Source organism: Rhincodon typus, chromosome 17, assembly GCF_021869965.1.
Source record: "Rhincodon typus isolate 14 chromosome 17, sRhiTyp1.1, whole genome shotgun sequence".
Lineage (NCBI taxonomy): Eukaryota > Metazoa > Chordata > Chondrichthyes > Orectolobiformes > Rhincodontidae > Rhincodon > Rhincodon typus.
The window spans coordinates 9824122-9841673 of record NC_063348.1 but is presented as its reverse complement, the minus strand read 5'-3'; the positions used below and the strand labels follow the sequence as shown (position 1 = coordinate 9841673).

General features: G+C 37.9%; 1 protein-coding gene across 8 annotated transcripts in view; it reads left to right on the top strand.

Moving 5' to 3' along the window:
- The window catches only part of atg13 (ATG13 autophagy related 13 homolog (S. cerevisiae)), an 87966-nt gene that overhangs the window by 44653 nt on the left and 25761 nt on the right, over positions 1 to 17552 (top strand). For 3 of the 8 annotated variants that reach the window (XM_048606910.1, XM_048606909.1, XM_048606912.1), the window contains 2 exons: positions 1597 to 1695; positions 10594 to 10710. The exons of 2 other annotated variants lie outside the window; for them this stretch is intronic. In XM_048606910.1, coding sequence (XP_048462867.1) covers positions 1597 to 1695; positions 10594 to 10710 — 216 coding nt within the window. The remainder of the gene's footprint in view (positions 1 to 1596; positions 1696 to 10593; positions 10711 to 17552) is intronic. 3 more of the 8 variants (XM_048606911.1, XM_048606914.1, XM_048606913.1) reach the window with 2 other exon arrangements.

Here is a 17552-nt window from a genome sequence, read left to right as displayed (position 1 = left end):
TGGATGTGCGGGATAGTGGGAGGGAACCATAAAGAGCTGAAGTAGCCAGCAAAGCCGTGGAAATGGATAGTTTGGCCAGTGGACAGGGGCAGACAGTTTGAAAAGCAGCCACAGCTAAGGAGTTTGGAAGTCAGTTTCTAACTGTTGGTAGACATCTGCGGTTGACAGAGTGCAGGGGAAGGAGAGCACTTTGAGAGTAGGAACGAAGCTCTCCTCTGCAATCAAAAATGGAAGGTGGTCAGTGAGCTGGGTAAGGGTGCTGTTGAGGTGCTGTTTGACAACCACAATCTTATTCCCAGTTGCAAAAAGGTAGGTGGGTGGAGCTGAAAATCAGGGATTATAAACTAGAGGCTCCCGCAAAGACTTCCTTGAGAGATCTCAAGGGAGCACTGTCGTTTCTCCTGGCCAGCAACGAATGTGTTTAGAACAAACAGCTTTCACATCGATTCCTCTGCTGGGAAGCCCACAGTTTAGGGCCCCCTCACTTTTTGTTAAATTTAATTCCTGTTGTGGTTGATATTATAATGCAGTGGTAGTTGGGTCAGTTAGCTCAGTTGGCTGGCAGGCTGGTTTGCAAGGCAAAGTAATGCCAACAGCGTGGGTTAAATTTCCACACCAGCTAAGGTTACCAGGAAGTAGTCTCCTCCTTAACCTCTTCCCTCACCTGAGGTATGGTGGCCCTCAGGTTAAACCACCACCAGTCGTCTCTGTCTTATGAGAGAGCAGCCCTAAGGTCCAGTAGGACTATGATAATTTCCCATTACCTTTAGTTAAGTCTCCCAACTGACTTTTGTGAGAACCTCATCCGTGATTTGATTCCCGAACGTCATAATGCAGGAATGGGGTCCAATTTCCTGATCCTGAAATTTAAACACCTGCATCCTCGGTTGTTTTCCATTCTTGTGCCTTTTTGAGGTTGGTGGTGGTGTTAAATTTGAGAGCCACGTGTCATTCATCAATGCAATCAGAACATCCGTGGTCTTTACTGCAAGTTGACTTTAGCTTAGTTGCTGAAGGACTGTTAACATCAACTTTGATATGCAAGGCAAGAAGAAACTGATCAAGGCTCCTGCTGACAATCATTATCCAGTGACCCCAACGGCAGACAGAATCAAGTGCCACTGGGCAAATCTGTGTTTGGGTATCATCGGAATTGTGAGCCTTTGGTGATTAATTCCACAGGTACCATAGACCTGTGGATCATGACACCCAAGCAGAAAATGGAGGAGGAATTAATTGACATTGGATGTATAAAGTCTGAGATCTCTTGATGTGCCTATCTGGGAAACTTTGGAACTCAACTCCACCATCAGCTAGCTGGAGGCTCAAATTGACCACCAATATAAAATGTAAAAAATCAGATTGCACGAATGCTCAGTATGACTCTTTGCTTTATCGCCAGGTGCTTTGTTAGTTGAGATATATGCCATGATGGTTCATCTTTCAGAAATAGGTTTTTAATGTGTTTTCTTAAATATTGTTAACCTACATTACATAGTTGAGATTTCGATGCGCAGTACTCTTGTTTTCTTCCCTCTAAGTTCTTTTTCCCTTTTCTTCTTTTTCTCTTTCTCTTTTGTGTATGTCTGTGTATAGTGTGTGTTTACTGTTAGTAAAACACATTTTCAGACTCCCAGGCCAGTGGTGATGGACACTCTGAAGGTCCCCCTGCTAGGCTTGACCTTTACGCATCAAGTGAGTTAAAACAGAAACCATTTGCAAGTATCCAACCACATTTTATTTGAAGCCAAGCAAGAAAGTTCAGGCAGCAAATCTTGAATTATTTCTTGATCCCTTGTCCAGACGTTAAGGAAACAGAAATCTGGTGCAGTTATTTTCATTCCAAGATGTTTATGCTATGAAAAGGCCTTGTCTGAACTGCAAGTTGACTTCTCCCTGTTTAATTCATCTTTTGTACTTGTGTATCCTTTCAGTCACTAACTGCTAGTTTTTCTGTAATATCTCAATTAATTTGAACAAGAGCCGTGACTTTTTCAGTCTGCCTGAAAGCCAGAAGAAGCCAGCTTTCTGCAGAAAGCAAAGCTGTCAACCAATAGCACAGTTTACTGACCTCTTCGGATTAATTTCTATCCTGGGCCAAAGCCTGGGATCCTTGAGGTCAACCAAATGAAGGTAATCTGCTCCCCATCTATGTAATGTCACAGGGTGAACTGCTGTTGGTAACATCTGAGACAGACTGTTACACCACATAAAATTGCTATTACTTGAAACCAAAAGTGCTCCTTAGACTTTCTTGCTCCCTTCATATGTTTCTGATGATTGTTTAGGTAGAATAAGAAGCAAATTCCCTGTAGCTCCTTAATATTGGGATCTTGAAAACTGATCTCTTCGTGTAAATCGTGAGCCACATTTTATGGTAAAATCTGTAATCCATCTATCCTGATAACTCAAAAACTTTTATTCAATTTTAAAAAAGTAATAATTAGAATTTAATTATGAAAATATCAGTTAAATATCAATAGTTTATATTATGTTAATAACGCTAAACAAGTACAATGACCCAAGGCACTTTATGGGAGGGCCTTACAATAGAAAATATGGTGCCAGGCCACATAGAGATATATTAGAGAAGGTAATCAAAATCTAGATCAAAGAAGTAGGTTTTAAGGAGAAAAATAAAGTAGGGCATGGTAACAATTCAGCGAGAGAATTCCAGAGCTAAGATCTGAAGCTGCTAAAGGCAACTAGCAGTGATGCGCAGCTAAAACTGGGGGTGCTCATGAGACCAGAATTACAGGAGAACACGTTTCTGCAATTGAATTGGATTTTAGAATAGTGACGTATGGGATTGGTTACTTGTATGGAATTTCTTTTTAAAACACTATCAAACACTCCTTCTGGAACAGTGACCTAATCCAGTATGTATCAGTGAACAGGGACATCTGTAGTGTCAATAAGAGAGTGTTTGTACTGTACTGCTTTATGACAGGGAGTATAACTATTGAAGGCAATTAGCTTATTTTTGGTTCAAGGCGATAAAGAACTAATTTTGTCTTAGAAAATCCAGAGATTAAACAGTTTTAAACAATTCAGAGGAGACTGAAGTCGGAAGTACAGGCAGTTTCTGCATTGCAAACGGGTTCCATTCTGGAGTTTAGTCGCAAGTCAAATTGTTCGTAAGTTGGAGCACAATGCTAGTCAGTGGCAAGCAGCCATCCTTAAGTATGGAAAATGTTCGTATGTCACATCTTTAAATTGTAAAACCATGTATGGGATAGTGTTCGTAAGCTGTACATTCGTAGATCAGGGACTCCCTGTATGGACTCTGCCCGAGAAAGGAGATTTATCAGTAAGGAACAGTTACTTCAGTAGCAAAGTTTAACTTCTGCAATTTCCAGACTAAAAGTCTTTGGTTAGCAATCTGCAGGTTTTTAAAAAGCCGAGAACATCTAGACTGTAAAATTTGTGAACATTCATTTAAGAAAACTTCACAGTTCACAAGAAATAACTGGGGAGAATCAGCTAAATCAAACTTTGATATAGATTTGATATAAGATTTGATATAGGGTGTAATTTCTCTGAATTTGAATCCTGTAAGGCAATGACACTGTGGAATAATTTGAAACTTTGAGTTCCTAGTCATTTTAAGAAAGAACTGTTTTATACATGCAAAGTATTCTTTTCCTTTTCATCTTTCGTGCAACAAATGTCTATTTTGTTGTTAAAGAAACTCTGCTGCCTCTTATAACTATGTTTCAGTGAATAACCACCACATTAAAATTTTCAAAAATGATTCATGAGACCAGGTTTCATTTTGGAATCTGACTTGTACAATGGTACCATCAGCTAGGATCATAACAGTATTGAAAATTAAGTGTGCCATTGTTGGTCTTCAGGCTTGAGAAAGCTCCATCTCTAACAGAAAAAATGATAATTGTAGTTTTGAAGCATCCTGTCACCGATATATTTGGTTGGCATTAGTTGAGGCAAAATTTGGAAGGGCTTTTCAAAATGTTTTTGTTTTCTGTCTCTATTTGCATATATCTGTAGGAATCTTAAAACAATATGTTGAATGGAGAAGATGAAGCCCATTTCTTTATAAATAGCATGAAAATAGGATCTGTTTTTAAATACTCAAATCACTTTTTCATAGTACTGTGTTACTTCTTTCAGCCCAAAATAATTTAGAATCCTACATTATAATATTGGTGTAAATGTCACTGATGCAGGAATTATACCTTGTGTTGAATAACGAAGTCCTTCTGACTAACAGCCAGTAAAATAGGAAAAGGGACACATGGAGGGAAGCAATTAGGTAAGGTTAAAATGACATCAGTTCATGCCATTTGTGAGAATGTGAGAGCTTCTCATGTGCAAGCAGGGAAAATAATGAATCCTTTCACTGACGTTTGCCATAGAGGATTTAAATACTAGTGGTCGAAAGTAGTTGCCAAGCCACATAACTAGATCCCCAGCCTGTATTCTCAGCTTTGCAAAGTTAATTTGTAAGATTTCATTGAGCTGAAATGGTAACTATAAAAGTAATTAAAAATCTGTTTCTTTGGACTTTGCTTTTCTTCTAAATCACTTTTCAGCAGTTACATTTGCCCTGTTTCTGTGCATCTATCCTGCTTTCATGTCTACTGATTTTCTGTGCCATAACATAATGAATAGCATGTATGTATATTGTGGCTTCAGAGATCAGTGAAATTTCAAAAGACCCAACAACATAAATGTTTCTTTGTGTGTGGGGTTTCCAGAGAAATCTTTCATAATACCTCACAGTTAGTATTTCAACAGGTCTTCCAAAGAAAAGAAAGAGAATTGTGTACTTAAAAAAAAGTCTTTAAATATCAATTCAAAATGCAACCTGAGAGTTAATTCTGCAAAAAAGAATTAGTTGGTGTATGATTATACCCTGCACTCAAGTTCATTTAACCTAGTTAACTAAATTGATTTAATTAGTTATTCATTAATTCTAGTCATTCACATGTCACATACTTCGATCTATGTATACCTGTTAAGTTTGTGAACTGAAAGTAGCAGTCTTTTCATGTTACTTTAAGCAGACTCGGAAGGAACAAATTGTGAGTCCATACTATTTTTGAAATAATGGTAGGCTGATGATTAGTCAGTGAATAGTTTCTTTACTACTACTTAGAGTTCGCATCAACGTAAGAACTAGGAGTAGGCAATTCAGTCCTCGAGCCTGCTCTGCCATTCACTACAATCATGACAGATCTTGTTTCGACCTCAGCTCCACTTTCCTGCTTGCACCCCATAATGCTTCAACCCATTACTAATTAAAATGTCTATCTCCTTCTTAATTTTACTTAATGTCTTGGCATTCACAACACCCTGGGGTAGTGAATTCTGCAGATTCACGACTCTTTAAGAGAGTGATTTCACCTCCTCTCTTGTTATAAATCTGCTACCCCTTATCCTAAACCTCCCGTTCTAGATTACTCCACAACAGGAAACGTCCTCTACGTCAATTTCTTCAATCCCCTTAAGCATCTTATATACATCAATTGTATATTGTTCAGTACATTTAAAGAGTAAGAATGTTTGTTTGTTTTTTTTTAAAACAGATAATACTTTGATTAAAATGGGTGTCCTCTTGCTTGCAAGCTGCTAAATATATAACGTGCTAGATATGCCTTAGTCTCGACACGAAGATAAATTACTGATGCCAAGTAAATTTTAGCCTTTCATTAATGTGAAAGTACCTTCAGTTGTAGAGAAAACTTGAAATTGAGGTATATTTAGTTACTTACAAAATTTCAGAAGTGATTACATTGGCTCAAGTTGAAGGCTTACAATGGAAGTGATAAGGACGTTGGAATAGCTCATTTCCTACCATGTCCAGTTGAGAGTGTAGTCTTTTTCTGTCCTCTTTCCTAATGTAGACAGTCCACACTGAGGGCACATGAACATAAAAAAAATTACATTTGGGAACAAAAAGACTGTTTCATAACTGGATACCCAGCCATGGAATGTATGAAGAGCCTCATCCATTTGAAATGTTCACACTTTCTTTGAGGCCAGTGACATTGCGAGGGGGTCTAGGTGGAAGAAAAGCACTAGAGATGCAACTTCAAGAGCTGGAGTCCCCGTTACTTCCTTCATGTGTAAAGAAACTTGCAGAATATATATTCAAGTCATAGTGATGGCTTAGAGGTCAAATTAGAGACAATACATCTGTTTTTGTCATGAAGATTGTGGCTTTGGGAGGTCCTTGCAAAGAAATCTAGATTGCATGCTACTGTACAGCCTATAAGTACTGCACACCATATCCAAGGAATACCATTGACGGAGAAATTGGATAGAGCCAGTGAATAGAGCCCTGTTCAAGTAGCCTTGTTACAGCTCCATCTGTTCAGAGACTAGAGAGTGTTTGATCACACTCCTGATTTACACCTTGCAGGAATCGGAGTTTCAAGATATGAGTTAGTCGTTGCTGTGTATGTGATTGTTCAGCTGAGGTCATAATGAATGATGGCCACAGAATGTTGGTTGTATGGGATTGGTGATGGGAAGTATTGAACATCTATGTGAAACAAGACATTTTAGTATTAAGCACTTGGAAATTGAGATCCTTAAACAGAGAGATAATGGACCAAAGTCATAATTTTGTGAGGGTGGATTAAGTCAAGAGATCTGGGGTAACTGTAATTTATGTAAATGAATGAGGTGAGAATGCCAGTAAGGAGGAGATCATTTCTTGTTGTGAAAGTACTTCATAAATATAAAAAAATCTTGTAAACCAATATTGAATAGTTAGAGATCTGTTTGCATCAAACATGCAAACCTATAGATAAGCTAGTTAATTCACAACCAAGGAACAACTTAATTTAAAGAACAAAAGCAATTTAATCTTGAAAATGGTAACTATAGCCCACTAAGCCTGATATTGTCAAGAAAGAACTGAATCTATTATTTATTGTTAAGGATGCACTTATCTGTTTGTGCTAACTTGTTCAAGCTCACAGGATTTTGTAATAAAGAAAGTGCATTTGATAAATTTGAGTTTTTTTGAGGATGAAACTGGTACAATACCATATTCGGTACAATACAGGAACAGGCTCTTCAGCCCACCAAGCCTCTGTCAATTCCTAGTCCTTATTTAGACCAGCTACTTATTTACACATATGCGGTTTCTATTCCTCTGTTCACCTCCTGTTCATGTGTCTATCAAGATACACCTTAAACGTTGCTAACATGCCTGCTTCCACCGCCTCCACTGGCAGTGAGTTCCAGGCACCCATCACCCTCCGTGTGAAAAGTTTTCCCTCACTTCTCCCTTAAACTTGCCCCCTCTCATCATGAACCTGTGGCCTCTTGTAGTTGACCTTTCTACCCTGAGAAAAAGCCTCTGACTATCCACCCTATCAATGCCTCTCATAATTTTGTAGACCTCTATCAGGTCACTCCTCAGGCTCTATCTTTTCAGTGAAAACAATCTGAGTTTATCCAGCCTTTCCTCATAACTAAAACCCTCCAGACCAGGCAACATCCTGGTGAACCTTCTCTGTATCCTCTCCAAAGCATCCATGTCCTTCTGGTAGTGCGGTGTCCAGAACTGCATGCAATAGTCCAAATGTAGCCTAATTGAAGTTTTATACAGCTGTAACATAACTTGCCAACTTTTATGTTCGATGCACCAGCCAATGAAGGCAAGCATGCCGTATGCCTTCTTAACCACCTTATCTACCTGTGTTGCCACTTTTAGGGATCTGTGGACCTGTACACTCAGATCCCTCAATGTATATTCCCAAGGGTTCTGCCATTTATTGTATAATTTGTACCTGAATTTGATCTTCCAAAATGCATAACCTCGCATTTGTCCAGATTAAACTCCATCTGCCATTTCCTTGCCGGATTCTACTGTCTAACTATACCGCACTGTATCTTTTGACAGTGCTCCTCAGTATCTGCACCTCAGCCAATTTTGGTGTCATCCACAAACTTAGTAATCACACCAGAGTAGTAACTAGTAGATGTGGCGTACTTGGAATTCCAAAAGGCATGAGATAATGTGCCATCAGGATGTTCATACAGAAGCTAAGGGCTCAAGGTGTTGAGGGTCATAAATCATCATTGACAGAGGATTCGTTAAAGACAGGAAGCAAAGGTTAGGGATCGAGGGGGCATTTTCCAATTAGCAGTTTGTAACTGGTTGAGTGCTGCAAGGTCCAGTGCTGTGGCCTTACCGACTTACAATCTATATTAATAATTTAGGCAATGACACAAAGTGTATTGTGTTTAACTTTTTTTGAAAATACAAAGATAGGTGGAAATGTAAGTTCTGAGGAGGATACATAGGCTGCAAAGAGACAAGTTAAATGAGTGGTAGATGGAGTATAATTTGGGGAAAAGTCAGTTACGCATTTTAGTCGCAAGAATGGAAAAGTAGAATTTTTTTTTACAGTTGAACCTTGTAAATGTTGATGTTCAGAGAGAATTGAGTGTATTGTTACAAGGACTGCAGAAAATTAGCAGGCAGGGACAGCAAAGAATTTGGAGGGTAGTTGGCATGTTGGCCTTTATTAGGGAATTGGAAAACAAGAATAAAGAAGTCTTGGAAAATTGTATAAGGCTTTGGTGAGACCATAACTGATGTACTGTGTACAGATTTTTTTTGTTTTCATACTTTATACAAGGTTATACCAGTAGACACTAGAGCAAAGCTTCACTAGATTGGTTCTTGGGATGAGAAGATGAGTAATTTGGGCCTGTAAACTTGGGAGTTTAGAGGAAGGAGAGTAGATCTCAATTAAACAGGGTTCTGAAGGAACTTGATAAGAGTGTAGGCATTTGAAAAGTTGTTTCCCCTGAAGGATTGGAGAATCTGGACCACTGGAACATACTCTGAAGACAAAGTTGATCATTTCGGACTTGAATAATGAAGAAATTTATTCATTCAGAGTTGTCTGTCTTAGGAATTCTCTACTCTATTGTAGATGCTCCATCTGAGAGTATATTTAAGGCTGAGATAGGCATATTTCTGTTGGTCAGAGGATGGAGGAATATGGGAACTGTGCGAGAAAGTGGAGTTGAGACCAAAGATCAGTCACAGATAAACCATGACCATATTGAATGATGGACCAGGCTGAAGAAACCATATGGCATCCTCCTTTTTCTTTTGTTCAACAAACATCAGAATGTGGTGACCTGTGGAATATCCGGGGGGGTGGAGAAAGCTCCAAGGATCCCTTCAATGATTTTTCTTTCATCTCTTTTGGTCCGTTTTATTTTCTCTCCTTTGGCCTTCTAACCCCACCACTCCCAAAAACCGAAGCCCCTAAAAATTAGAATTTTTGGCAAAAAGATTTAAAAATTACTGTTTCTTTGAATTTAGGACTACTTTGTTTTTACTGTTTCTCTAGCCATGTCATGTAGAATTGTCATTCAGAAACAAATGATTGTTGTTTGGCAGGGAGACATACGTGATAATCTTCCTTTTTTTCTCACTTCTTCTTGATTGCAATAAGATATATTTTTGATTTTAAAGAGCCTATACCATCAGGCTTTTGCATTTTTTGTTTTTGGCTGCTTCAACACCTGAAAGTTAGATGCAACATCTCCCTCCCAAATAAACAGAAGCTGCCACAAGAAACGTAGTTTCTAAAGATCTAACATGCACTTGGATTAGTAGAGTAAAACAAAACAAGTCACTTGTTCAAATGATCCTTAAACTAGTGATTGATAAGTTGCAGGCTGAAGCACTTCCTAATGATTCAATGAAGACGATGGAGGTTGGATGTTTATGGTTTTAGACAAAATTGTGCCTGAGCACCTGTAATGAAGAAATACAATCTAGCTGGTGAAATAAATTTGCCTCTCCTCACTGCCTGACGTGATTTTCATTTAAAGGTAGTTATCTACCTTTTTTGGCCAAGATCTAGCCCTGGACCTTGCTGTTTTGATAGAGGAATGTTTACTAAAATTCCAGTTTATCTTCGACAACCCAACTAACTGTCTATTCATGAAGAAGTCTTTTTAATGCATCAGATGTCTGAATTAGCAGTTAAACTTACTGTCACTGAGTTGTTCCAAGTCTTAATACTGCATTGTAGAAACTTATTCAGGGAATGCAATAAGGCCAGGTTTCTGGCAGAAGTTCTTCTTGGCGAGAAATCGTTTCAAGTGAATATATGTCTCACGCTTTCCTGGAGGGAAGAGAAAGTTGTCTCTGTTTTTCATTGGGAGTTTTTGAGCCTCCTGGTGTCTAAGTCTGTTTTGATAACTTGTTTTGTTGATGAAGTTAGGGTGTACCAATTGCAGCAAGATGAAAGAATAGCCTGTTACCAGGAAAGATAGTTGTTAAACCAGAGCAGGTAGCATGATTAAATGACACTAAGGGCATGAGAAACCATCCGCCTTTTGCAGCCATGAGTTACATTAATTTTTAGAACAAATACATGAATAAGCATGAGAAATAATGTGATGTTTTAAAACAGCAGAAAGTACAAGCTTGTTGATTTTGTGTGTTATTGTAACTTTTGCTACAAGAGATATGACTTTTTATGATGCCATTCCTTTGTTTCCCTCTTCTTCCAGCTATGTGCACCATCCTGATTACTATTTAGTTTCTGTATCTATTTTCTATGCCCTTCTTCCTTCTCCCAGCTCTACAGCTCACGCCTTTCTTATCAGCCTTTTCCTACTGTTGGTGGTGGTTCAACTGATCTAGCCTGTTGCCCAGCAGCCTTAACTGCTGGTGTAAATACTGCTCATCCACATCAGGTAAATCAAAGATGCTTGATTAAACTCACCATTGCTTGATCCAGAGATTCATTTTAAGCAAAACATTATGCTATATTTTTAAAAAGTACCGTAATTTCAAAAATAGTGAGAAAAATCACAATTGAGTAAAACCTTGACCAGTGCTTCTCATTTCTAACCATTTACCAGAAGTAAACAAAACGTTATTAAATCTTTGAAGTGTTGTATCCGTGTTGCTGTTTGCTTCTGTGGGGATAACTTAAAAGACCGAGTGCTCAAACTTAGGTGGAAACATGGAGTCAGCTTTTTACCATTTTGAGATCTCTTAACCTAATGAGAATAAGAACTGGGGAGAATGTAGTGCCGAAAAAGTTAATGGAGCAAATCTGAAATAACTTTCAAAAGTAAATTCTTCATTTACTTGAAAGATTTTTTTGTTGCTGATTTGGAAATGACAGGGGAGTGGAACTAATTTGAAAGCTTTTTAAAAGAGTTGGCACATGGACTGAATTGCCTGCTGTGTTGTGCTTGCTTGGCAGTTGAGAAACTTGACAAGGCCTCAGTAAAACAGTCTCTTATCTTAATTTATGCAAGGCTTTTTTATTTTATATTTTGATATACTTGAACATTATTTTTGTGAAATTACGGTACTTCCATTACGTCTGTCTGTGCTGCACTATATTGTTATTTCTTTAAATGTGCTTAATATTTTCATACAAGGTCTGTAAGAGTGCAAAAATAACAGTAAACACCTGCTGGGATACATACCATATGGAAAGCAGCCAAGCAGTAATAATGACATAATGAAAGGCCTTGGGAAATGTCAACAAACAGCAATTGTATCTACTAAAGCATTATTTTTCAACCCTTTCTGACACAGGCAGCCTGTTCTCTTTCACTGTTTAAAAAGTTGGGGATTTAAATAGCTTCACAGTTTAGCACAACTTTCATAAACACTTGAGCCTACTCATATAATGGGCTCACCATAGCAAAACGAGGTCTGTTTGAACTTGTTATGACTGAGGCTGGGAAAGTACACTATCATTCTAGTCTCTCTACTCCACAGATCCCAACATATAAATAAAATACATTTTCCAATTGCCAGGATGACCAGTTAAATACCTTTATCTGTATCAGGTTTTAACCAAAAGGATCTGTCAACCGGGTTTCTTAATAAAAAGAAAAAAGTTGATTTATTATCAATACAAAACATGTTCAATAAAGATGTAATAATTGTTTACATACATAGTTAGTAATAAAAGTATAAATGCTTATCTCTCAATATTCACAAAACACACAGACAAACACATGCTTTCAGGAAAAGAGGGAAAAAACCGATTTCTGAAAAAGATCACCTTGACCATTAAGTTTATTCTTGAAGGCAATAGGATAAAGCATAGGATGTTCTGGCGTCTGTGTTGTTCTGATACTCTGGCATGTGTGGTCAGGTCACTAGTCATACACTATTGTGTCTGAAGTCTTACAAGCACAGCTTGCTCAAGAATTACAATATTGAGATGTGCTTTCAATCATCCTTTCAGAAGAACAAATATAGGTCCCACCGTGAACTGACTTGGAGGATTTTTCAGAAGTGGGAGAGATGAGTTGCACAACCAGTCCGTAGCAGGTTTTCTTCCATCTTTACCTGTTCTTAGCAGACTTTCTTCCAACTAAACCAGATAAAACAAGCACCTTTCCAGCTGGTCACTTTTCAGATCAACCCCAGGAGGGACTACAGTAAAGCAAGCAGTTATCACCAAACGTGATATCTAAGATGTCTCATTTAAAACATTTTTCCAATGTCCACAATGAACTTCCAAGGGCCTATTTTAAAGAAATCATTCGGGTATGTCCACAAAACTTGAAGTAAGTTCCTTTTTCACAATCCTTCAAAACTTAAATCCTCCAAACAATATCAAATAAGGCATCTTCATAACAAACTCAACAGTGAATTTGAGTTTACCTTGTGTGAGTCACAGTCCACTCTCCTTTCCTAACTGATGGTAACGGGGAGAGCACCTCCATTTTTAAAGGTCCACAGAGTCTCCACGACACCCCAAAATTGTGATAGAAGAAATGGTGAGTGACATACTTCTAAGGTGCAAGAAGTCACAAACCAGAAAAGTTTGTCTTTCAGTTCCTAATCGTTTAAAAATTGTGAACTGAATATTAAAATCTGGTATTACATGAACAACTGGAGTACGATGCATAATCTTGTACCCAGTCATTTAATTTAATTTGGCTATTATAAACCATTAATACACACTTACTGGTTGTTGTTCTCAATAAATTATTAATGGCATGGATGTGAGGTTTCCATTATTTTTGCACTAACTAATATTGCACATAAATTTAAACAAATGAAGGGAACTCGGGTGGGAAAAGATAGGAGGCTTCAGGAGAGGGTAAATTTAGATGTAGTACTAGACATGTTAAGACTAATGCAGAATACAAATTTAGGAGATTGAAGTCATGTACGAATAGAAAGCCTCAGCAAGGATGTTAAAATTACTAAAATGACATCTGGAAAATGTACATCTTGCACAATATCTGAATGTGTGAAGTATTACAACAAAATAGATTAAATAATAATGTACACAAATATGTTGATTTCATCTAATAGCTGTATGGAGTCATGATTGCAGCATGACTATAAGCAAAATGAAGAGAGTTTTAGGGAGAGAGATAACCATCATGTGATAAAGGCAATAGAAAGAAAGAATGTTAGCTCAGAAATTCAACATTTTCGTTCCTAAGACAGGTGAGCAGTTGGGAAAGGATTCCTAGTTCTATGATCCTGACCTTAAAAAATGGCTGCCTACAGCCTCTGTTTTTTTGTCGAGATTAGTTAAGAGGTTATTGGGGTGGGGGACGATCTTTACCCATCCCCGTGTGGCCCCTCATAACCGTGGAATTAACTTAGTGCCAATCATGCCAACTAAAAGTTCCATTCTTTCCCCTTCCCCTATGATGCCAACTTACCTAGTGCACAAGCACCCTGGTGAAATAATGAAGTTCTATATTGCATTCTATTAAGAAAACACACTTGCTCACAAGAAAAAAAACATACTTTGACAGTTCTTAACAGATTTGGTGTCTCTTGGCACTTCGTTCTTGGCAGGTTTCATAGTACTTTGACAGCTTTACAGTTCCGCTAGGTTCATGCACCTTTTAGGTATAATGTTCTATATACTTAAAATCCCAAATCATCCCTGAACCTGTTTCCCAATGGGCAAATGAATCCCTCTCTTCTCTCCCATTAAGAGATTGCAAAAGCTTCTACGGCTATGTAAAAAGGAAGTGATTACTTAAGGTAAACACAAGTTCCTTACCAACGGGACATGTGCTTTGTATCTGCCTTCACAGATGAAGACACTAAATACATTTCAGAAATAATGCGAACCAAGAGCCCATTGAGAGTGAGGATCTTAAAGAAACTAGTATCAGTAATGAAATATTGCTTCAGCACTTAATAGAACAAATAACTGATAAATTTGTGACTTGATGGGCTACATTCTGAGGTTTCAAAGAAGTTGTTACAGAAATGGAAGAATTGATTTTCATCTTAAAAAGTCCTCTAGGTTTTAGAATAGTTCCAATGGATTGGAAGTCAGCAAATGTAAAGCCTACCAGTTAAGGAAAGTATGGAGAGAAAACACATAACTTTAAACCAGTTCGTGTCTCATCAGTAGTACAAAGTAGATACTAGAATTTATGATTAGGAACGCAGAAGTGAGGCATTTAGAAATTATTGATTGCAGAGTCAGCACACGCTTAAGAGAAAAATCATTTATAACAAAACCATTTGAGGTTTTTAAGGTCATCATTAGCAGGGTAAGGGATAACCAGTATTTGGTGTTTCAAAAATTTTTTAGCAAGTTGCACAAGAGGTTATTACATATAATTCAGACTCAAAAGTTTCAAAGTAATTTATTAGTATGCATTAGGATTGATTGACAAAAACATTTCACATATAGGTTGACAGGCGTTATCCAGTGCAGTAACACAAGGATCAATACTTAGACCTCAAACATTTGAAAGTGTCAGTGACTTGGATGAAAGCACTAAGTTTTTATATATCCATGTTTACTGTCAGTAAAAGGCTACAATGGAAAGCAAGTTATCCTGAGTGTTCAAAGAAATCCAAATGGACGTGAGCAGATTGAGTGGTCAAAAATGTGATCTATGGAAGCTAATGTGGAGAAATGTGAAGTTATCCACTTTGATAAGAAAAATAGAAAATTAGAATATTATTTAGATGGTAAGACACCAGGAGATGTTGATATTCAGAGGGATCCAGTGCCCTTGTACATATCAGAGAAAGTTAGCATTTGGATCCAGCAAGCAATTAGGAGGGCAAATAGTATGTTTGCCATTATTGCAAATTGGAGTACACAAGTAATTAAGTTTTACTGTGGTTATGTAGGTCTTGGTGACTTTTAGTCTTGTTTTTATCTACTTACTGTAGAGGATCACAGTTTCAGAATAAGGGGATGTCCGTTTAGAATTGCATTTGAGGAGAATTTCTTTGCTCGAAAAAATTTTCCACCCCAGAGGAATGTGAACTTTTACTCATTGAGCATAATCAAGACGGAGATTGATACATGTTTGAATATAAAGAGATAGGTTGAGTAAAATACCTGCACTGTTCAAAGATGTAATAACCTCTGGAGCAATAGTACTTGAACCTGGGCCTTTTGACTCAGGGTGACTGCCACTGCACCACAGAATCCCTAAGGGGATAGTGGAGGAAGATAGATGATAGCGCAGCAAATTTGAAGGGCCAAATAGCTTGATTGTTGTTCCTTTTTTTTTTACATTCTTAGTATGAATTCTTCATTTGATAGTTAATGTGTTTCACAGTGTACATGGAATTAAGAGTCAATTTATTGGAGATGATGACTTGTCGCTCATTTAGTCACAGCTGTGTCTAATCAATGATTGAGAGTCAACAGGGGACCCTCTGGTCGTGCAGTGCTAGCATCTCCACCCCTTGACCAAGAGACCTGGGTTCAAGTCCCATTCATCATTACATCTCTGAATAGGTTGCTTAGAAAAGTAGGTCAACAAAAAAAAGAGAGTAAAACCAGAGTCTGGGATAAAGAAAGCTGTCATGCTAAGCATTTTGAATATGGACAAAGGCATAAATGCACAAATCTGAAAGAGAAAAATAGTTTAGTGATAAAAGCATGTCCCAAGACAATAAGAAAACCTTTTCACATATTGATTGACTTATTTCAGGGAAAGCTGAACAGCCAGTAGTAGTGGGAAATATGTTGTGACAAATGCTTGCAAAGAGTTGTCATTTTGGGTTGCATTTGGGACCTGGGAGTTCACAAATTGATCTTCACTGTTTAGGACTGTCACTAATAGCACAAAGCTGTTCGTCTAAAGTAATGATATTCCAAATAATTTAGTATCAAATATTATTACTGATTATAATTGAATGGATGTATTCCATGTAACCTATGGCACAATTTCTGGCAATGGTATTGAGAGAACAAAATTTCAGTTAACTTATTTCACTTAATAGTTAATTCTAAAATTGCAGTGATCTTAATTTAAAATCAAAATAAAACCAACAGCTTTTAATAACCAATTAAACAATCTCAAATAATACTATCCTTTTTTTTGTTATTCTCCCTTTAGCCAGAACAAACGTAATGTGCACATCACTCAGTGTGAGCCTTGATAATATTGTGTCTCGCGTTTTTGAAATATTGTTTCTTTGCAGTGTCTTAATGTGACAGTTCTGAAATGTGCACAGATGGCTTGATAGACAGACCAGTGCTTCATGTGTTGAAGGTCAGAAAAGAAAAAATAGATTCAGAAGTGTAAATGGAGGGTCAGTGTGGAACTGTTGGATCGAATGGTCACACTGTAAGGTTTCTATTCTATGGGAACTGAACAAGAAGAGCAGGCTTGATGTTTGAACATGTCTTTCCAGGCACAACATAAATCCAGCTGCATACCAATATTTTTCAAGTACTTTTTTGGCACACCTTAGGAATCTGATTCCTTTAACAAAAGTATTTGGCCGTACAACAGAATTTAAAATATCCATTTGATCTGCCTGTATCATTTTACCCATTTGTTGGTGTCATCCTTTGCTTTAGTTCCAAGGAAAAAGTGCTAAAATGGACAGGAGAAGAACGTTTTGTACTTTTCATAGAATCCCTACAGTGTGGAAGCAGGCCCTTCGGCCCAACAAGTCCACACCGACCCTTGAGCATCCCACCCAGACCCATCCCCGTATAACCCATCTAATCTACAGACCCCTGAACACTACGGGCTATTTAGTTTAACCAATCCACCTAACCTGCACATCTTTGGAATGTGGGAGGAAACCGGAGTACCCTGAAGAAACCCACACAGACATGGGGAGAATGTGCAAACTCCACACAGGCAGTCGCCCAAGGGTGGAATTGAACCCGGGTCCCTGGCGCTGTGAGGCAGCAGTGCTAACCACTGAGACACCGTGCCAAACTTTGACATGTTCTTTTACAAAGTGAAACTTTGTTATTTCCCCTGTAGTTTTCACTTCAGTATTTCCCATCCCCACTCCTCTAACAAAACAAAAATCAATAACAAAGCATGATATTTGCAAAGATCAAAAACACTTCAATTATTATCAGCAATTATTCATGCTTTGAAGTTCAGAACACCTCGCCATTGTTTTTCTATACTGGCAGAGTTGACCACTTGGCACATATTTGCCGACCCTACTTCTGTGGAAAATGTCAGCCCATTGGTCCTACAATCACCATCTTCTTCCAATGAAAACGACACTTTCAATTCTCTACATGCAGCACCTGTGATGACTTAACTCCTGATTCAGTTCAGTGTTGACGCTTGTGATGAAG